This window comes from Salmo salar, chromosome 10, assembly GCF_965601325.2.
Source record: "Salmo salar chromosome 10, fSalSal1, whole genome shotgun sequence".
Lineage (NCBI taxonomy): Eukaryota > Metazoa > Chordata > Actinopteri > Salmoniformes > Salmonidae > Salmo > Salmo salar.
Window position 1 is genome coordinate 54,436,962 of NC_138300.1, and position 21,907 is coordinate 54,458,868.

The 21,907-nt window shown below is 53.5% G+C and overlaps 1 protein-coding gene across 2 annotated transcripts in view; it reads right to left on the bottom strand.

Annotated features, from left to right (window-relative positions):
• atf6 (activating transcription factor 6) overlaps window positions 1–21,907 on the bottom strand; it is a 122,604-nt gene that overhangs the window by 37,196 nt on the left and 63,501 nt on the right. For both annotated transcript variants that reach the window (XM_014123469.3, XM_014123468.3), the window contains exons 8-12: window positions 16,491–16,676; window positions 16,268–16,359; window positions 15,243–15,377; window positions 4,393–4,491; window positions 1,095–1,197 (exon numbers count right to left, since the gene is read on the bottom strand). In XM_014123469.3, coding sequence (XP_013978944.1) covers window positions 1,095–1,197; window positions 4,393–4,491; window positions 15,243–15,377; window positions 16,268–16,359; window positions 16,491–16,676 — 615 coding nt within the window. The remainder of the gene's footprint in view (window positions 1–1,094; window positions 1,198–4,392; window positions 4,492–15,242; window positions 15,378–16,267; window positions 16,360–16,490; window positions 16,677–21,907) is intronic.

Genomic DNA, 21,907 nt, shown 5'->3' on the forward strand with positions numbered 1-21,907 from the left:
CCATCTTCTCTGACACAGTGCCTATGTGGACTGGAGAGGGTGGGAACTTGAGTATTGGACTGTCATGGGATAACACATACACCCATCATCAGCTGACAGACTGTTTAGATGAGGGCTTTGTTCATTCTGCTAAACAAAGAGGAAGAGAGAGAGCAGAGGGGAAAGTGATTACTAAAATCCTTTCTTTAACAGTTGTGTTTACTTTCCCAAGATTGCTGGATTAGGTTCATTCCCATGAAGAGAGAGGGAGAGGGGAGGAGGAGAGGAGAGGAAGAGAGGGGAGGAGGAGAGGAGAGGAAGAGAGGGAGAGGGGAGGAGGAAAGGCAGAAGGGAGGAAGAGAGGGAGAGGGGCAGGGTAGAGGAGAGGATAAAAATAGTCAAAAGAGATCCAAAAGACCTAAGAATTTAAAACATGAACTGGCGTAACATCACAGATCGGTTATTAAACTGACCTAACATCACAGATCGGTTATTAAACTGACCTAACATCACAGATCGGTTATTAAACTGACCTAACATCACAGATCGGTTATTAAACTGACATAACATAACAGGTTATTAAACTGGCGTAACATCACAGATAGGTTATTAAACTGGCGTAACATAACAGGTTATTAAACTGGCGTAACATCACAGGTTATTAAACTGGCGTAACATCACAGATCGGTTATTAAACTGACGTAACATCACAGATCGGTTATTAAACTGGCCTAACATCACAGATCGGTTATTAAACTGGCCTAACATCACAGATCGATTATTAAAAACTGGCCTAACATCACAGATCGATTATTAAACTGGCCTAACATCACAGATCGATTATTAAACTGGCGTAACATAACAGATCGGTTATTAAACTGGCCTAACATCACAGATCGATTATTAAACTGGCCTAACATCACAGATCGGTTATTAAACTGGCCTAACATCACAGATCGATTATTAAACTGGCGTAACACAACAGATCGATTATTAAACTGGCCTAACATAACAGATCGATTATTGTACAGTTTGAAAATCTTTTATTATATGTGTGAGTGTGAGTGTGCGTGTGATGGGTGCTGCTTTACTAGATGCATCAGTACTGTGCGTACAGGGATAGTCCTGTTGGCTCGGTGTTGGCTGTTGCTCATGCGTCTGGTCTTGGTCCGCTCCACCTCATGTCGATGGACCCAGCCTCGCAGCTCATGGTTCAACCTGTCAACCAAATCACTGAGTCAAGTCATTTAGACATTTCCACATACATGTGCACTCCGTAGACTGGAAGAGATCTGGTTGGCTGTCCCCATCTGCTTTACTGTGATAGGTTTCTCCATCTAAAGCCTATAAGTTGTGTCCTTACTCTGTCTACATCTCGGATTTGATTTTAATTCAGCCACTGTAGCACTTTGAGATAGTACAAGTACTACTACTAATAATAATACAACACTTGAATTTTTAAAACTCTCTCTCTAATTAAAGCCAACAATAAGACAAGACTTAAAACCCATCTAAATGGATTCACGATGAAGGCATATCTTTATGACATGTAAAGAAACACTACGTCTGATTAATTGTTCCATAAAGCACGGGAGCCAATTTGCGGCAGTGATGAAGAGTCCATATGGAGTCCATATGCTGAACCTCCAGAACCGATATGTTCTGAGCGTGCATAAACTAAGCCTTAAATGGTTTCCATCTAACTATTGAAAAAGACCCAGGAAAGAGATTAATTCACCTGAATCAGATATGGACATTGCTTTACTAAATCTTGTGGTTTAGATGTCATTATTTAAAGGAGTACATAGTCTTAAGTCCTAATGTGGAGGAACTAGAGATGGGGCTAAGTAGGGTTGCAAAATTCTGGAAACTTTCCCAAAGTTTTTTGGGGGGGAAACCCTGGTTGGAATCAGGAGGGAATAAAGAGTGAAACAGCGGGTAACCCTAGGGCAGAGTGAAACAGAGTGTAACCCTAGGGCAGAGTGAAACAGCGTGTAACCCTAGGGCAGAGTGAAACAGAGTGTAACCCTAGGGCAGAGTGAAACAGCGGGTAACCCTAGGGCAGAGTGAAACAGCGGGTAACCCTAGGGCAGAGTGAAACAGCGGGTAACCCTAGGGCAGAGTGAAACAGAGTGTAACCCTAGGGCAGAGTGAAACAGCGTGTAACCCTAGGGCAGAGTGAAACAGAGTGTAACCCTAGGGCAGAGTGAAACAGAGTGTAACCCTAGGGCAGAGTGAAACAGAGTGTAACCCTAGGGCAGAGTGAAACAGAGTGTAACCCTAGGGCAGAGTGAAACAGAGTGTAACCCTAGGGCAGAGTGAAACAGAGGGTAACCCTAGGGCAGAGTGAAACAGAGGGTAACCCTAGGGCAGAGTGAAACAGAGTGTAACCCTAGGGCAGAGTGAAACAGAGTGTAACCCTAGGGCAGAGTGAAACAGAGTGTAACCCTAGGGCAGAGTGAAACAGAGTGTAACCCTAGGGCAGAGTGAAACAGAGTGTAACCCTAGGGCAGAGTGAAACAGAGTGTAACCCTAGGGCAGAGTGAAACAGAGTGTAACCCTAGGGCAGAGTGAAACAGAGTGTAACCCTAGGGCAGAGTGAAACAGAGTGTAACCCTAGGGCAGAGTGAAACAGAGTGTAACCCTAGGGCAGAGTGAAACAGCGGGTAACCCTAGGGCAGAGTGAAACAGCGGGTAACCCTAGGGCAGAGTGAAACAGCGTGTAACCCTAGGGCAGAGTGAAACAGAGTGTAACCCTAGGGCAGAGTGAAACAGAGTGTAACCCTTGGGCAGAGTGAAACAGAGTGTAACCCTAGGGCAGAGTGAAACAGAGTGTAACCCTAGGGCAGAGTGAAACAGAGTGTAACCCTAGGGCAGAGTGAAACAGAGTGTAACCCTAGGGCAGAGTGAAACAGAGTGTAACCCTAGGGCAGAGTGAAACAGAGTGTAACCCTAGGGCAGAGTGAAACAGCGGGTAACCCTAGGGCAGAGTGAAACAGAGTGTAACCCTAGGGCAGAGTGAAACAGAGGGTAACCCTAGGGCAGAGTGAAACAGCGGGTAACCCTAGGGCAGAGTGAAACAGCGGGTAACCCTAGGGCAGAGTGAAACAGAGTGTAACCCTTGGGCAGAGTGAAACAGAGTGTAACCCTAGGGCAGAGTGAAACAGCGGGTAACCCTAGGGCAGAGTGAAACAGCGGGTAACCCTAGGGCAGAGTGAAACAGAGTGTAACCCTAGGGCAGAGTGAAACAGCGGGTAACCCTAGGGCAGAGTGAAACAGCGGGTAACCCTAGGGCAGAGTGAAACAGCGTGTAACCCTAGGGCAGAGTGAAACAGAGTGTAACCCTAGGGCAGAGTGAAACAAAGTGTAACCCTAGGGCAGAGTGAAACAGAGTGTAACCCTAGGGCAGAGTGAAACAGAGTGTAACCCTAGGGCAGAGTGAAACAGAGTGTAACCCTAGGGCAGAGTGAAACAGAGTGTAACCCTAGGGCAGAGTGAAACAGCGGGTAACCCTAGGGCAGAGTGAAACAGCGGGTAACCCTAGGGCAGAGTGAAACAGCGGGTAACCCTAGGGCAGAGAGAAACAGCGGGTAACCCTAGGGCAGAGTGAAACAGAGTGTAACCCTAGGGCAGAGTGAAACAGAGTGTAACCCTAGGGCAGAGTGAAACAGCGGGTAACCCTAGGGCAGAGTGAAACAGCGGGTAACCCTAGGGCAGAGTGAAACAGCGGGTAACCCTAGGGCAGAGTGAAACAGAGTGTAACCCTAGGGCAGAGTGAAACAGAGTGTAACCCTAGGGCAGAGTGAAACAGCGGGTAACCCTAGGGCAGAGTGAAACAGCGGGTAACCCTAGGGCAGAGTGAAACAGCGGGTAACCCTAGGGCAGAGTGAAACAGCGGGTAACCCTAGGGCAGAGTGAAACAGCGGGTAACCCTAGGGCAGAGTGAAACAGCGGGTAACCCTAGGGCAGAGTGAAACAGCGGGTAACCCTAGGGCAGAGTGAAACAGAGTGTAACCCTTGGGCAGAGTGAAACAGAGTGTAACCCTAGGGCAGAGTGAAACAGCGGGTAACCCTAGGGCAGAGTGAAACAGCGGGTAACCCTAGGGCAGAGTGAAACAGCGGGTAACCCTAGGGCAGAGTGAAACAGCGGGTAACCCTAGGGCAGAGTGAAACAGCGGGTAACCCTAGGGCAGAGTGAAACAGCGGGTAACCCTAGGGCAGAGTGAAACAGAGTGTAACCCTTGGGCAGAGTGAAACAGAGTGTAACCCTAGGGCAGAGTGAAACAGCGGGTAACCCTAGGGCAGAGTGAAACAGAGTGTAACCCTAGGGCAGAGTGAAACAGCGGGTAACCCTAGGGCAGAGTGAAACAGAGTGTAACCCTAGGGCAGAGTGAAACAGAGTGTAGAACTGACCTGAGGCATTTGGTCCTGTTGACAGGCGGCAGACACGGAGGAGGAGGTCCGAAAAACAGAGGATCCTTCTTCACCACCATTAGAGCCTTATCCTCCGAACTAAGACAGACAGACGGACGGACGGACGGAGGGAGACACAGACGGGGAGAGCGACACAGACACAGAGGAAGAACAATGAGAGAAAATTTAAGATTTCTTTTACTTTGGCGGCAAAAAACGAACTATTCTTGGATACAGGTGAGAGATTCCCCACTGAGGTAGTGACTGGAACCAAGATGGCTGCCTACCAAGGCCACGCAGAGCCCTGAGACGACCCAGAGTAGTGTAGCTAAGAGACCAAATGACACGCAACTCTTCAACATGAAGGCCATTAATCCCATGTTAAATTATATCTGCATGTACAGTATGCCAAACTAGGCCGTGAAACAGTGACGTGTGCAGCGTTGTGATGGGACTGACATGTACAGAGCTGGCGGCGGGTCTGAAGACTTTAAAATGATGAGTCGTACAATCCAGGAAGCGCTGATCTGTTCAATACAATGTGTCCACAGTCCGTCACAGGCTGGGGAATACCACGGATACATTGGGGATCACGCTGCCAATAACAGAACTCTGGGATAAGCTTCTGCTGACACCGAGCTATGGCACAGAGAAAAGACGAGGGAAAAGTGCAAACTCGACGACTCAGAGTTGAAATACGGTGAGCGGGCTGAGCCTAAATAATGGAAACTAGACTAAACACTCACAGAATATCACAACCAGAATATCACAACCAGAATATCACAACCAGAATATCACAACCAAGATAAAGAAAACTTACATAACACCGGGAGGGAGGGAGGGAGGCTGGGATAGAGGGAGGGAGGGAGAGAGGCTGGGAGGGAGGCAGGGATAGAGGGAGGCAGGGATAGAGGGAGGGAGGCAGGGATAGAGGGAGGGAGGGAGAGAGGCTGGGAGGGAGGCAGGGATAGAGGGAGGGAGGGAGAGATAGAGGGAGGGAGGCAGGGATAGAGGGAGGGAGGGAGAGAGGCTGGGAGGGAGGCTGGGAGAGAGGCAGGGATAGAGGGAGGGAGGCAGGGATAGAGGGAGGCAGGGATAGAGGGAGGGAGGGAGAGAGGCTGGGAGGGAGGCAGGGAGAGAGGCTGGGAGGGAGGCAGGGATAGAGGGAGGGAGGCAGGGATAGAGGGAGGGAGGGAGAGAGGCTGGGAGGGAGGCTGGGAGAGAGGCTGGGAGGGAGGCAGGGATAGAGGGAGGGAGGCAGGGATAGAGGGAGGGAGGCAGGGATAGAGGGAGGGAGGCAGGGATAGAGGGAGGGAGGCAGGGATAGAGGGAGGGAGGGAGAGATAGAGGGAGGGAGGCAGGGATAGAGGGAGGGAGGGAGAGATAGAGGGAGGGAGGCAGGGATAGAGGGAGGGAGGCAGGGATAGAGGGAGGGAGGGAGAGATAGAGGGAGGGAGGGAGAGATAGAGGGAGGGAGGCAGGGATAGAGGGAGGGAGGCAGGGATAGAGGGAGGGAGGGAGGGATAGAGGGAGGGAGGCAGGGATAGAGGGAGGGAGGCAGGGATAGAGGGAGGGAGGGAGAGAGGCTGGGAGGGAGGCAGGGATAGAGGGAGGGAGGGAGAGATAGAGGGAGGGAGGCAGGGATAGAGGGAGGGAGGGAGAGATAGAGGGAGGGAGGCAGGGATAGAGGGAGGGAGGGAGAGATAGAGGGAGGGAGGCAGGGATAGAGGGAGGGAGGCAGGGATAGAGGGAGGGAGGGAGAGATAGAGGGAGGGAGGGAGAGATAGAGGGAGGGAGGCAGGGATAGAGGGAGGGAGGCAGGGATAGAGGGAGGGAGGCAGGGATAGAGGGAGGGAGGCAGGGATAGAGGGAGGGAGGCAGGGATAGAGGGAGGGAGGCAGGGATAGAGGGAGGGAGGGAGAGAGGCTGGGAGGGAGGCAGGGATAGAGGGAGGAGGGAGAGATAGAGGGAGGGAGGCAGGGATAGAGGGAGGGAGGGAGAGAGGCTGGGAGGGAGGCAGGGATAGAGGGAGGGAGGCAGGGATAGAGGGAGGGAGGCAGGGATAGAGGGAGGGAGGGAGAGAGGCTGGGAGGGAGGCAGGGATAGAGGGAGGGAGGGAGAGATAGAGGGAGGGAGGCAGGGATAGAGGGAGGGAGGGAGAGAGGCTGGGAGGGAGGCTGGGAGAGAGGCAGGGATAGAGGGAGGGAGGCAGGGATAGAGGGAGGCAGGGATAGAGGGAGGGAGGGAGAGAGGCTGGGAGGGAGGCAGGGAGAGAGGCTGGGAGGGAGGCAGGGATAGAGGGAGGGAGGCAGGGATAGAGGGAGGGAGGGAGAGAGGGAGGGAGGGAGAGAGGCTGGGAGGGAGGCAGGGAGAGAGGCTGGGAGGGAGGCAGGGATAGAGGGAGGGAGGCAGGGATAGAGGGAGGGAGGGAGAGAGGCTGGGAGGGAGGCAGGGAGAGAGGCTGGGAGGGAGGCAGGGATAGAGGGAGGGAGGCAGGGATAGAGGGAGGGAGGCAGGGATAGAGGGAGGGAGGCAGGGATAGAGGGAGGGAGGGAGAGATAGAGGGAGGGAGGCAGGGATAGAGGGAGGGAGGGAGAGATAGAGGGAGGGAGGCAGGGATAGAGGGAGGGAGGCAGGGATAGAGGGAGGGAGGGAGAGATAGAGGGAGGGAGGGAGAGATAGAGGGAGGGAGGCAGGGATAGAGGGAGGGAGGCAGGGATAGAGGGAGGGAGGGAGGGATAGAGGGAGGGAGGCAGGGATAGAGGGAGGGAGGCAGGGATAGAGGGAGGGAGGGAGAGAGGCTGGGAGGGAGGCAGGGATAGAGGGAGGGAGGGAGAGATAGAGGGAGGGAGGCAGGGATAGAGGGAGGGAGGCAGAGATAGAGGGAGGGAGGCAGGGATAGAGGGAGGGAGGGAGGAGAGGTAGAGGCAGGGATAGAGGGAGGGAGGCAGGGATAGAGGGAGGGAGGCAGAGGATAGAGGGAGGGAGGGGGATAGAGGGAGGGAGGCAGGGATAGAGGGAGGGAGGCAGGGATAGAGGGAGGGAGGCAGGGATAGAGGGAGGGAGGCAGGGATAGAGGGAGGGAGGGCAGGGATAGAGGGAGGGAGGCAGGGATAGAGGGAGGGAGGGAGAGAGGCTGGGAGGGAGGCAGGGATAGAGGCGAGGGAGGGAGGGATAGAGGGAGGGAGGCAGGGATAGAGGGAGGGAGGGAGAGAGGCTGGGAGGGAGGCAGGGATAGAGGGAGGGAGGCAGGGATAGAGGGAGGGAGGCAGGGATAGAGGGAGGGAGGGAGAGAGGCTGGGAGGGAGGCAGGGATAGAGGGAGGGAGGGAGAGATAGAGGGAGGGAGGCAGGGATAGAGGGAGGGAGGGAGAGAGGCTGGGAGGGAGGCTGGGAGAGAGGCAGGGATAGAGGGAGGGAGGCAGGGATAGAGGGAGGCAGGGATAGAGGGAGGGAGGGAGAGAGGCTGGGAGGGAGGCAGGGAGAGAGGCTGGGAGGGAGGCAGGGATAGAGGGAGGGAGGCAGGGATAGAGGGAGGGAGGGAGAGAGGCTGGGAGGGAGGCAGGGAGAGAGGCTGGGAGGGAGGCAGGGATAGAGGGAGGGAGGCAGGGATAGAGGGAGGGAGGCAGGGATAGAGGGAGGGAGGCAGGGATAGAGGGAGGGAGGGAGAGATAGAGGGAGGGAGGCAGGGATAGAGGGAGGGAGGGAGAGATAGAGGGAGGGAGGCAGGGATAGAGGGAGGGAGGCAGGGATAGAGGGAGGGAGGGAGAGATAGAGGGAGGGAGGGAGAGATAGAGGGAGGGAGGCAGGGATAGAGGGAGGGAGGCAGGGATAGAGGGAGGGAGGCAGGGATAGAGGGAGGGAGGGGGATAGAGGGAGGGAGGCAGGATAGAGGGAGGGAGGCAGGGATAGAGGGAGGGAGGCAGGGATAGAGGGAGGGAGGCAGGGATAGAGGGAGGGAGGGAGAGAGGCTGGGAGGGAGAGAGGGAGGCAGGGAGAGAGGGAGGGAGGCAGGGATAGAGGGAGGGAGGGAGAGAGGCTGGGAGGGAGAGAGGCTGGGAGGGAGGCAGGGATAGAGGGAGGGAGGCAGGGATAGAGGGAGGGAGGCAGGGATAGAGGGAGGGAGGCAGGGATAGAGGGAGGGAGGGAGAGATAGAGGGAGGGAGGCAGGGATAGAGGGAGGGAGGCAGGGATAGAGGGAGGGAGGCAGGGATAGAGGGAGGGAGGCAGGGATAGAGGGAGGGAGGGAGAGAGGCTGGGAGGGAGAGAGGGAGGCAGGGAGAGAGGGAGGGAGGGAGGCAGGGATAGAGGGAGGGAGGCAGGGATAGAGGGAGGGAGGCAGGGATAGAGGGAGGGAGGCAGGGATAGAGGGAGGGAGGCAGGGATAGAGGGAGGGAGGCAGGGATAGAGGGAGGCAGGGAGAGAGGGAGGGAGGCAGGGAGAGAGGGAGGCAGGGAGAGAGGGAGGGAGGCAGGGAGAGAGGGAGGGAGGCAGGGATAGAGGGAGGGAGGGAGAGATAGAGGGAGGGAGAGAGGCTGGGAGGGAGGCAGGGATAAAGCGAGGGAGGGAGAGATAGAGGGAGGGAGGCAGGGATAGAGGGAGGGAGGCAGGGATAGAGGGAGGGAGGCAGGGATAGAGGGAGGGAGGCAGGGATAGAGGTAGGGAGGCAGGGATAGAGGGAGGGAGGCAGGGATAGAGGGAGGGAGGCAGGGATAGAGGCAGGGATAGAGGGAGGGAGGCAGGGATAGAGGGAGGGAGGCAGGGATAGAGGCAGGGATAGAGGGAGGGAGGCAGGGATAGAGGGATGGAGGCAGGGATAGAGGGAGGGAGGCAGGGATAGAGGGAGGGAGGCAGGGATAGAGGGAGGGAGGCAGGGATAGAGGGAGGGAGGCAGGGATAGAGGGAGGGAGGCAGGGATAGAGGGAGGGAGGGCGAGAGGCTGGGAGGGAGGGAGGCAGGGATAGAGGGAGGGAGGCAGGGATAGAGGGAGGGAGGGAGGCAGGGATAGAGGCAGGGATAGAGGGAGGGAGGCAGGGATAGAGGGAGGGAGGCAGGGATAGAGGGAGGGAGGCAGGGATAGAGGGAGGGAGGCAGGGAGAGCTGGGAGGGAGGCAGGGAGAGAGGGAGGGAGGCAGGGATAGAGGGAGGGAGGCAGGGATAGAGGGAGGGAGGCAGGGATAGAGGGAGGCAGGGAGAGATAGAGGGAGGGAGGCAGGGATAGAGGGAGGGAGGCAGGGAGAGAGGCAGGGAGGGAGGCAGGGATAGAGGGAGGGAGGGAGAGATAGAGGGAGGGAGAGAGGCTGGGAGGGAGGCAGGGATAGAGGGAGGGAGGGAGAGATAGAGGGAGGGAGGCAGGGATAGAGGGAGGGAGGGAGAGAGGCTGGGAGGGAGGCAGGGATAGAGGGAGGGAGGCAGGGATAGAGGGAGGGAGGCAGGGATAGAGGGAGGGAGGCAGGGATAGAGGGAGGGAGGGAGAGAGGCTGGGAGGGAGGCAGGGAGAGAGTGAGGGAGGCAGGGATAGAGGGAGGGAGGGAGAGATAGAGGGAGGGAGGCAGGGATAGAGGGAGGGAGGCAGGGATAGAGGGAGGGAGGGAGAGATAGAGGGAGGGAGGCAGGGATAGAGGGAGGGAGGGAGAGAGGCTGGGAGGGAGGCAGGGATAGAGGGAGGGAGGGAGAGATAGAGGGAGGGAGGCAGGGATAGAGGGAGGGAGGGAGGGAGAGAGGCTGGGAGGGAGGCAGGGATAGAGGGAGGGAGGGAGAGATAGAGGGAGGGAGGCAGGGATAGAGGGAGGGAGGGAGGGAGGCAGGGCTGGAGGGAGGCAGGGAGAGAGGCTGGGAGGGAGGCAGGGATAGAGGGAGGGAGGGCGAGAGGCTGGGAGGGAGGGAGGGAGGGAGGGAGGCAGGGCTAGAGGGAGGGAGGCAGGGAGAGAGGGAGGGAGGCAGGGATAGAGGGAGGGAGGCAGGGATAGAGGGAGGGAGGCAGGGATAGAGGGAGGGACGCAGGGATAGAGGGAGGGAGGCAGGGATAGAGGGAGGGAGGGAGAGAGGCTGGGAGGGAGGCAGGGATAGAGGGAGGGAGGGAGAGATAGAGGGAGGGAGGCAGGGATAGAGGGAGGGAGGCAGGGATAGAGGGAGGGAGGCAGGGATAGAGGGAGGGAGGCAGGGATAGAGGGAGGGAGGCAGGGATAGAGGGAGGGAGGCAGGGATAGAGGGAGGGAGGCAGGGATAGAGGGAGGGAGGCAGGGAGAGCTGGGAGGGACGCAGGGATAGAGGGAGGGAGGGAGAGAGGCTGGGAGGGAGGCAGGGATAAAGGGAGGGAGGCAGGGATAGAGGGAGGGAGGCAGGGATAGAGGGAGGGAGGCAGGGATAGAGGGAGGGAGGCAGGGATAGAGGGAGGGAGGCAGGGATAGAGGGAGGGAGGCAGGGATAGAGGGAGGGAGGGAGAGATAGAGGGATGGAGGCAGGGATAGAGGGAGGGAGGGAGAGAGGCTGGGAGGGAGGCAGGGATAGAGGGAGGGAGGGAGAGATAGAGGGAGGGAGGCAGGGATAGAGGGAGGGAGGCAGGGATAGAGGGAGGGAGGGAGAGAGGCTGGGAGGGAGGCAGGGATAGAGGGAGGGAGGGAGGCAGGGATAGAGGGAGGGAGGGAGAGAGGCTGGGAGGGAGGCAGGGATAGAGGGAGGGAGGGAGAGATAGAGGGAGGGAGGCAGGGATAGAGGGAGGGAGGCAGGGATAGAGGGAGGGAGGCAGGGATAGAGGGAGGGAGGCAGGGATAGAGGGAGGGAGGCAGGGATAGAGGGAGGGAGGCAGTGATAGAGGGAGGGAGAGAGGCTGGGAGGGAGGCAGGGAGAGAGGGAGGGAGGGAGAGAGGCTGGGAGGGAGGCTGGGATAGAGGGAGGGAGGCAGGGATAGAGGGAGGGAGGCAGGGATAGAGGGAGGGAGGGAGGGAGAGAGGCTGGGAGGGAGAGATAGAGGGAGGCTGGGAGGGAGGCAGGGATAGAGGGAGGGAGGCAGGGATAGAGGGAGGGAGGCAGGGATAGAGGGAGGGAGGCAGGGATAGAGGGAGGGAGGCAGGGATAGAGGGAGGCTGGGAGGGAGGCAGGGATAGAGGGAGGGAGGCAGGGATAGAGGGAGGGAGGGAGGCAGGGATAGTGGGAGGGAGGCAGGGATAGAGGGAGGGAGGCAGGGATAGAGGGAGGGAGGGAGGGAGAGAGGCTGGGAGGGAGGCAGGGATAGAGGGAGGGAGGCAGGGATAGAGGGAGGGAGGGAGAGAGGCTGGGAGGGAGGCAGGGATAGAGGGAGGGAGGCAGGGATAGAGGGAGGCTGGGAGGGAGGCAGGGATAGAGGGAGGGAGGCAGGGATAGAGGGAGGGAGGGAGGCAGGGATAGAGGGAGGGAGGCAGGGATAGAGGAGGGAGGCAGGCATGCAGGCAGGGATAGAGGGAGGGAGGCAGGGATAGAGGGAGGGAGGCAGGCAGGCAGGCAGGGATAGAGGGAGGGAGGCAGGGATAGAGGGAGGGAGGCAGGGATAGAGGCAGGCAGGGATGGCAGGCAGGCAGGGATAGAGGCAGGCAGGCAGGGATAGAGGGAGGGAGGCAGGGATAGAGGGAGGGAGGCAGGCAGGCAGGGATAGAGGGAGGGAGGCAGGGATAGAGGCAGGCAGGCAGGGATAGAGGGAGGGAGGGTTTTTACCTTGTCAGCTCTGGGATTTGCTCTAGCAGCTTTTTGTTACTGGCCCAATGCTCTAACCACTAGGCTACCTGCCGAAATAAATATAGTAACCCTAGCCTATCAAAGCTGATGGGATCCTCCTCTTTTTAATAGGCCATCACTCTGTTTTATCACGCAATTGCATAGACTATAGAAATGTTGTGCAACATGAGCTCATGAAGTGTTTGATTAGATTTTCAAAAACATTTGTATTGACGTCAGAGTGATTAGAGGGACAATAGAGTGCTGAGTACCAGGCAGTTAGCAAGTTTGGTAGGCTACTAATGACCAGCAGCAGCATCAGAGCTTGGAGAAGCCTACAGTGACTAAACGGTCACGTGGAATGTGACCGCAATCCGTGCTTGTGACCGCCGGTGTGGCAGTAATACAGTCACGTAACAGCCCTAGACATACGCTGTCAACTGTGGGACCTTATATAGACAGGTGTGTCTTTCCAAATCATGTCCAATCAATTGAATTTACCACAGGTGGACTCCAATCAAGTTGTAGAAACATCTCAAGGAGGATCAATGGAAACAGGATGCACCTGAGATGAATTTAGAGTCTCATAGCAAAGGTCTGAATACTTATGTAAATACCTCTCCAGTCCAGTCCAGGTCAACCCAACCCAGCCTCTACCTCTCCAGTCCAGTCCAGGTCAACCCAACCCAGACTCTACCTCTCTAGTCCAGGTCAACCCAACCCAACCCAGCCTCTACCTCTCCAGTCCAGGTCAACCCAAACCAGCCTCTACCTCTCCAGTCCAGTCCAGGTCAACCCAACCCAGCCTCTACCTCTCCAGTCCAGGTCAACCCAACCCAGTCTCTACTTCTCCAGTCCAGGTCAACCCAACCCAGTCTCTACTTCTCCAGTCCAGGTCAACCCAACCCAGCCTCTACCTCTCCAGTCCAGGTCAACCCAACCCAGCCTCTACCTCTCCAGTCCAGGTCAACCCAACCCAGCCTCTACCTCTCCAGTCCAGTCCAGGTCAACCCAACCCAGTCTCTACCTCTCCAGTCCAGGTCAACCCAACCCAGCCTCTACCTCTCCAGTCCAGGTCAACCCAACCCAGCCTCTACCTCTCCAGGTCAACCCAACCCAGCCTCTACCTCTCCAGTCCAGGTCAACCCAACCCAGCCTCTACCTCTCCAGTCCAGGTCAACCCAACCCAGTCTCTACCTCTCCAGTCCAGGTCAACCCAACCCAGCCTCTACCTCTCCAGTCCAGGTCAACCCAACCCAGCCTCCACCTCTCCAGTCCAGGTCAACCCAGCCTCCACCTCTCCAGTCCAGGTCAACCCAACCCAGCCTCCACCTCTCCAGTCCAGGTCAACCCAACCCAGCCTCCACCTCTCCAGTCCAGGTCAACCCAACCCAGCCTCCACCTCTCCAGTCCAGGTCAACCCAACCCAGCCTCCACCTCTCCAGTCCAGGTCAACCCAACCCAGCCTCTACCTCTCCAGTCCAGGTCAACCCAACCCAGCCTCCACCTCTCCAGTCCAGGTCAACCCAACCCAGCCTCCACCTCTCCAGTCCAGGTCAACCCAACCCAGTCTCTACCTCTCCAGTCCAGGTCAACCCAACCCAGCCTCTACCTCTCCAGTCCAGGTCAACCCAACCCAGCCTCTACCTCTCCAGTCCAGGTCAACCCAACCCAGCCTCTACCTCTCCAGTCCAGGTCAACCCAACCCAGCCTCTACCTCTCCAGGTCAACCCAACCCAGCCTCCACCTCTCCAGTCCAGGTCAACCCAACCCAGCCTCCACCTCTCCAGTCCAGGTCAACCCAACCCAGCCTCCACCTCTCCAGTCCAGGTCAACCCAACCCAGCCTCCACCTCTCCAGTCCAGGTCAACCCAACCCAGCCTCCACCTCTCCAGTCCAGGTCAACCCAACCCAGCCTCCACCTCTCCAGTCCAGGTCAACCCAACCCAGCCTCCACCTCTCCAGTCCAGGTCAACCCAACCCAGCCTCTACCTCTCCAGTCCAGGTCAACCCAACCCAGCCTCCACCTCTCCAGTCCAGGTCAACCCAACCCAGCCTCTACCTCTCCAGTCCAGGTCAACCCAACCCAGCCTCCACCTCTCCAGTCCAGGTCAACCCAACCCAGCCTCCACCTCTCCAGTCCAGGTCAACCCAACCCAGCCTCTACCTCTCCAGTCCAGGTCAACCCAACCCAGCCTCCACCTCTCCAGTCCAGGTCAACCCAACCCAGCCTCTACCTCTCCAGTCCAGTCCAGGTCAACCCAACCCAGCCTCCACCTCTCCAGTCCAGGTCAACCCAACCCAGTCTCTACCTCTCCAGTCCAGGTCAACCCAACCCAGCCTCCACCTCTCCAGTCCAGGTCAACCCAACCCAGCCTCCACCTCTCCAGTCCAGGTCAACCCAACCCAGCCTCTACCTCTCCAGTCCAGTCCAGGTCAACCCAACCCAGCCTCCACCTCTCCAGTCCAGGTCAACCCAACCCAGTCTCTACCTCTCCAGTCCAGGTCAACCCAACCCAGCCTCCACCTCTCCAGTCCAGACCCCCCGTGGTCATCTTACAGTGGAACATGGAGTCTGATCTGTTCTAAGACAGTGTTTTTAAACTTTGTTTTAAGACATGGGATCAGCAAATATAAAAACTTAGTGTCAGGTAACCAACCATCTCAGAGACAAGCCAACAACGTCCCACGTTCTGGCCCTGGTCCACGGAACTGAGATAGACCGTTTCTCTAAGGCACTGCATCACAGTGTTGCGGGTTCGATCCCCAGGCTGTGTCATTACCGGCCGTGACCGGAAGTCTTATAGGGCGGCACACAATTGGCCCAGCATTGTCCGGGTTAGGGGAGGGTTTGACCAGGGGGGGACTTTACTTGGCTCATCGCGCTCTAGCGACTCCTTGTGGCGGGCCGGGCGCCTGCAGGCTGACTGCGGTCGTCAGTTGAACGGTGTTTCCTCAGACACATTGGTGCTGCTGGCTTCCGGGTTAAGTGAGCGGGTGCTCAGAATATCCTGACCTGGACAACACTGACGTACACTGCCGTGTGTGTGTGGGTGTGCAGTATAAACATAGTTAAAGTGCAGAGCGAAGGGGAGGCAGGTTTATGACATGCAGCATGCCCACCACAGCCAGGTGTGTGGTGATGCTGAGTTAGGTCATTACCGGTGGGTCGGAGGGGTGGTCTGGAGGGATTCGGGGCCCACCGGGGTCTCGGTCTCTTGGGAGAAGTCCAGCAGATGTCTGCCGCTGTGCATAGAGCCAGCCTGGAGTTTAGAGCCACGGCCACCTTCAAACAAACTGAAGCAGGACGGGACAGGGAGAGGGTGGGAGAAGGGGAGAGATAGGGAAGGGGAGAAGATGGTTGAAGAGAGAGAGAGAAAGAGGGAGACAGAGAGAGGAGAAAAACCCCTGAGTAAATAAGGCTAAAATCAATGAGCCAAACAGCCAGTGGTCCAAAGACATTCAGTCTTAAAAGCAACAGCAGAATCTCAACTCTGACCTCCATGTGTCTCATCATTTCAAAGCCATCTGGCCCCATACGGTGACTATTTTACATTCCAATGGACGGCCCCAATAGTGTTCCTCTAAATACTCAGACTCACATGCTCATTCAGAGTTACATTCAAAACCACACTATGTTCTCTCAGTCTGCTACTGAAACAGCATATTCCTAGCTAGGAACACCAACACTTCACAAGCGCTTGCACACATGCCCCTTGAACTCCAACTGTTTGGGGAACACAGGCTAGATTTAGCATTTACGATGTGATTTTCTACCCTTCTCTCAGTCCCAGAAGTGGGCACTTGCTCACTCCCCCTGACCTTTTTAAAGGCATTGCAGTGGGAATAAACAAGTGCACACTTGGGGTAGAATGAGAGAGACTCACCTCAGTCCCAGGCAGGCAGACTCACCTCAGTCCCTGGCAGGCAGACTCACCTCAGTCCCTGGCAGGCAGACTCACCTCAGTCCCTGGCAGGCAGACTCACCTCAGTCCCTGGCAGGCAGACTCACCTCAGTCCCTGGCAGGCAGACTCACCTCAGTCCCTGGCAGGCAGACTCACCTCAGTCCCTGGCAGGCAGACTCACCTCAGTCCCTGGCAGGCAGACTCACCTCAGTCCCTGGCAGGCAGACTCACCTCAGTCCCTGGCAGGCAGACTCACCTCAGTACCTGGCAGGCAGACTCACCTCATTGGTCCAACATTGAGCATGAGGAACACCAGCACAACCATGAGACAAATGGCCCGCCTCTTAGGAGCACTGGTCTTCAGAACCTTGTTCTACAGGAATAGGAAACGCATCATCACATTATATCACAGGAAACGTCATCATTACATCACACATCCACTCCCAGCCTGGCCCAGAAAACATTTTCTATAGTTGTCAGGTGTTTTTGTGGTCTAACTCTGACCTCTGATAGTAGTCCCTCCAGCTGTCTCTTCAGGGTGCCGTTCTCGTTCTTGAGCAGCTGGTTCTCAGAAAGCGCCATCTTGAGACGGACCTCCAGCGTCAGCAGGTACTCTTTCTTCTTCTTACGGGACTGAGATGCCGACTCCCTGTTCTTTATCATCCTCTGCTGTCGCTGGGACACCTTCGACTGGAGGAGAGAGAGAGGGAGAGAGAGCGAGAGAGGGAGAGAGACAGAGAGAGATGTTAGCCTATACGGGCCATTTGCAACCATCAATATATGCTGAAATCATCCGCAAAGCTGATCTCCCATTATTGGCCACCGATTTACCTCTCCCTAGAGTCGATGTCGGGGTTTACTCTTAGTTCTGATTTCTGCCGACATTTTTCAAGAACATTTCACCCTGTGGTGGGCATCATCATCATTATCGCAACAATTTAATTACATTTTAGTCATTTAGCAGAGGCTCTTATCCAGAGCGACGTACAGTAGTGAATGCATACATCTCAATTCATACATTGTTTTTTTTTCCCTCCCGTACTGGCCCCCCGTGGGAATCGAACCCACAACCCTGGCGTTGCAAACACCATTGCAAACACCATGCTCTACCAACTGAGCCATAGGGAAGCTGCTATTATAGCAGACTATGGTGATTTATCTATTTGACAATCATGCCGTACAACTGAATTAAAGTATTTCATTTCCTCGTTTACCACCACCATATAGCCTTACCCTGAACATTTTATCAATGGAAACATCATGGAGTAATGACTTTACTTGTCTTAACAATATAGCCATGAGGGCTAAAGGAAATATTCCTGAACTGTAGGCTACACATTTGACATGTAAGGGATAATCAACGAGGGTTATGCGTTCTCTGAAAAATAATGAACGACCTACGTGGAAGGTGTGTTCCACGACGGGCTAGTGGAGTGAAACTGACCTTCCACAAAGTTGCATTATTTTCCAGAGAACGCATTAGAGCCCCGAGTTGATTATCCCTTTTATACCAAGGCTATAATTTAACACATTTACCTCAACAAATGTGTTCATTTGCAAGTAGAAATGTGTTTCAACATCCACTGAAGTAGCATGCAAGTTTACTAGATAGCTACAGTAGTTGCCCTGGTAACCAAACAGACTTGTTAGTTTAGCTAACCAAGTCATCAGTCCTAGCTTGCTAATATGAATTGAATTATGTTTTCAATTCAACTTTTGCTTTCAAAAGCTGCTCAATAGAACAGTAAGAATGAACTATAGCCATTGAATTCTACCTTGCTAATATTCCGTGCATTATAGGGAAATGAAGGAATGCCCTTCAAGCCAATCAGGAACAATTATTCAACGATGCCATGGTATAACTGAAACTAAAACGGTGATTGTGTTACATTTTTTCCCCCTCAAATGATCTTGTATTCTAATAAAGTTATTTAAAACAGACAGATTTGGATGGGTATTTGTATTATACTAATACGATTTCCGCTGTGGCATGGACAGCGGCTCTATGGGGTTAAAGTTCTACAAATGAAATGATCATTATTTTTTAAATAACTGTTAATCGCTTTGAAAAACAAAACACACAGCTTGGCGTGATTGTCTGTGATGAACTGGTGGTTAGGCTCAGAGGCATCATGGCCACAGGGACCTGTACCCCCATCAAATTCTTCCTGTTGAAAAAAATTAACTAAGAAAATCTGTAATACTACTAGCCACCTAGCAATTTTATGAATTTGGCTCTAGGTTCCCAATCTCCCAACCTCATAACTAGCCTTGTAGCTAGCTTGTCTAACTATTTTAGCTGGCTTGCCTGCTGGCAAGGTTGGTAGACTTTAGAAAAGCAAACGATAACTCAATGTACTGAATAAGACTCACATTTAGCAGAGATGCAGTGTAGCACATTTAGTTTCTTTAAAAAGAAGAGGAAAAAGAACCACCAGCCAGGAGGATACAGACCGCTCAAGAGGTATGCTTAGATATGCAGAAAAATAGACAGATTTAAATCAGAATTATTATGCCTCTAGATTTCAGGAAAAGCTATTTCAGGTTTTTGAAAAAATTAAGAAAATCCGTAGCCTCGCTCCGGACCCCCCCCCCCCCAACGTACTTTGTGCCCCTTCAGATTTTGGAGGTTCATGACGCCCCTGGTTAGACGTAGGGAAGAGTAACATTAAAAATGTTGTAGGAATAGTGGAGAATGCAGTGATTATTTATTTATTTATTGAACAACGTGATAACATTCGTTGTGATAACAGTGAACCTTTCTACGTTGTTACAGGGCTACAGTAACTAGGCCCATAGTCCCTACTGAGGTATATGGTACTTTATTGAAGAAACAATGTCTGAATTGGAAAGAAATGTGGTAGGGAGAGTCATTTATAAATTATTTGGAAGTCGCCATCTTAAAACAAAAAGACAAAGTGCTTTGTTATAATGATATTTAAAAATGGTCTATCACACATGCTGCAATTCATATCACTTTCATTTACAATGTGGTAATTCATTAAAATCCATATCACAAATTTACAATGTGGTAATTCATTAAAATCCATATCACTAATTTATAATGTGTTAATTAATTAAAATCCATATCACAAATGTATAATGTGGTAATTAATTAAAATCCATATCACTAATTTATAATGTGGTAATTAATTAAAATCCATCACTTTAATTTATAATGTGGTAATTAATAAAAATGTGGTCTTCAATAGCTTTATTTTTGCAGAACAGTATCCTCGAAGTATGCATAACTTGGCTATGTAATTGTCTGTAATTAAACGTGTTAACTAAATCATTGTAATTGACATAGGCTACATTTCCAGTTGAATAATTCAACTTCAGTTATATTCTTCCATTTCTCTTTTTCCCATTTTGATTTGGTTTTCCTGGTAGGATGTTACTTCATTGGGGCAGGCGTAGTGAACACAGACAAGGACCATTTCCGCTGTCGACACCGTGACAACGTCAGATCAGCTGGTCTAGATAGTTTACTCTATTCCGCTGTTCTTTTCGTTGTAACTAGGGTTATTTTAGTTTGGAGAACCATGTAATCTCCCGTTAAGAAATCCAGCGCTAACCTGCAGGTGAGCGTCATGTTCTGCCTGTTCGTTGCAATGTTAGTTTGTTTCATTGACATTTCTACCTAGGTTACTTCCATCCCAGTCCCATATCACAGCTGATTGAAATGAAAAGTGTAAACATCATGATGAAAAGGGTAAAAATACAAGACAGTCATTAGAGAAAAGGTTTGATCTTGGAGTGCCCTGGGGACCTTCTGTCCCAAGTTAGTACTCAGCAGGAGGGTGGTTCTAGTTCTCAGGGGAGGTTCTAGTTCTCAGGGGAGGTTCTAGTTCTCAGGGGTGGTTGTGTCAACAGGAGACCGTAGGGTTGTTGTAGTTCTCAGGGGAGGTTCTAGTTCTCAGGGGTGGTTGTGTCAACAGGAGAAGGGCATTTCATCATTCATATCATCTGATTCACTAAAACAGGTGGCAAAGGATGACGTATCCATGAGCACAGACAGACAGACAGACAGACAGACAGACAGACAGAGAGAGAGAGAGACAGAGAGACAGAGAGAGAGAGAGAGAGAGAGAGAGAGAGAGAGAGAGAGAGAGAGAGAGAGAGAGAGAGAGAGAGACAGAGAGAGAGAGAGAGAGACAGAGAGACAGAGAGAGGAGAGAGAGAGAGAGCACAGAACGCCAGTGAGCATCACTCTGGAATGTGGCTCCTTAAAATAAAGAGTGAGAACCATAGGAGAAGAGAGGGGGATGTGTGAGAAGAGAGTGGGTGGGAAAGGAGCGACAGAAAGCGAGAGAGAGTGAATGGAAAGAAGGTGGCGTTAACATAAAAGCTAGCCTTACTCTACTTCATTTCCTAGGATAATTATTTAACCTCGCTGACGGCTACCGGTCGCTGACGGCTACCGGTCGCTGACGGCTACCGGTCGCTGACGGCTACCGGTCGCTGACGGCTACCGGTCGCTGACGGCTACCGGTCGCTGACGGCTACCGGTCGCTGACGGCTACCGCTCTCTGCAGCAGAAAATAATAAACAGACATATAAGACGTCACATCGTAAACGGTTCCCCCGGCAACACAGCATGGGTTGGTATAGCCAGTGCATATACTCTTTCGAAGTTCAAGCTTTAAACACTTTATCTGAAAGATGGCTCTGTCTGAGAACCAGGCGCCAAAGAACCAGAACGGCATCTTGAAGAGACAGCTGGAGGGACTACCATCAGAGGTTTGAGTTAGGCCACATACACACACACTAGAAATAAAATGTCATTTGTCCCAGTCAAAAACTTTCAGCCGGAGAATCTTAACCCTTATCATCCTGAACATCACCTCTTATCCCGAGGATTTAGTCAACACTCAATCATCCTAACACAAACACACACTTCCCCCATGTGTGTGAATGACAGCTAAACACATCCCCTCCCAGGAAGCTGACTGCACCCCTCTCCCCCCAGCAGCAGTAAGCCTGTAAGACACTGGGTCTAATGGACCAGCTGGTTGATTAACTTATTTGGATCCGGAGAGCAGACGAGAGGAGGAGAGATGACAGCTCCATAACTGTTTGTATTCCGTCTCCTGAGAAACTCTCCCGCTCTGTTCTCCCGGCCCAGATCTGGGATCCGTGCCACCACCAGAGCCTGGGAACGCCAGGAGACAGAGGTTACCAGGACACGGGGTGGGCTCTGGTTCCATCGCCACATCAACAGAACCGGTAAGGGGGGTGAAGGGGACATGAGTGGGTGTGGGGGGAGTTGGGTTGAGTGCCACTGGCAGGCCTGGTAACTTTTCACTGAGAGATTCCAACCGCCTTCAGTTGGTAGCCTGAACCTCAACCCCAGCCGCTCCCAGCACCTTATCTTGAATTCTCCATTCATAAGACTCACGTTTTGAGGTTTGGCACACGAGACTAATCAGAGGGAAATAAACAGAGGCACCACAAAGCCTGTTCCTTGATCAGGACTGTTCTTTCCATTCAGGTCACCTCAAACCCTTCGAAACTGAGATCTTTTAACAAGTAAGATGAAAACATTTCTTTAGTTTAGGGGATGTTAAAAAGGTTTCCACAGGCCAGCATCTGGACACACATCGTACCCAGGATCACAGCATCCTCCCCTGGCCTGGTGTCTACCCGTGTTGGGGGCTTCCCCGAGGCCTGTAGTGTAATGAGTTACAGCCCAGAACGTAGCAGAAAATATCAAAGGAAATCTGAGCATATTATTTTACAAATAGCTCACTTTTTCAGCTTTGCCACTCTACTCGACACCTGTCCCAATATTTAGCAAGCTTTTCACACCCTCACAATTACAAACAGTGCATTCGGAAAGTATTCAGACCCCTTCGCCTTTTACAAATTTTGTTACTTTACAGCCTTATTCTAAAATGGAATATCATTTTTTTTTATTC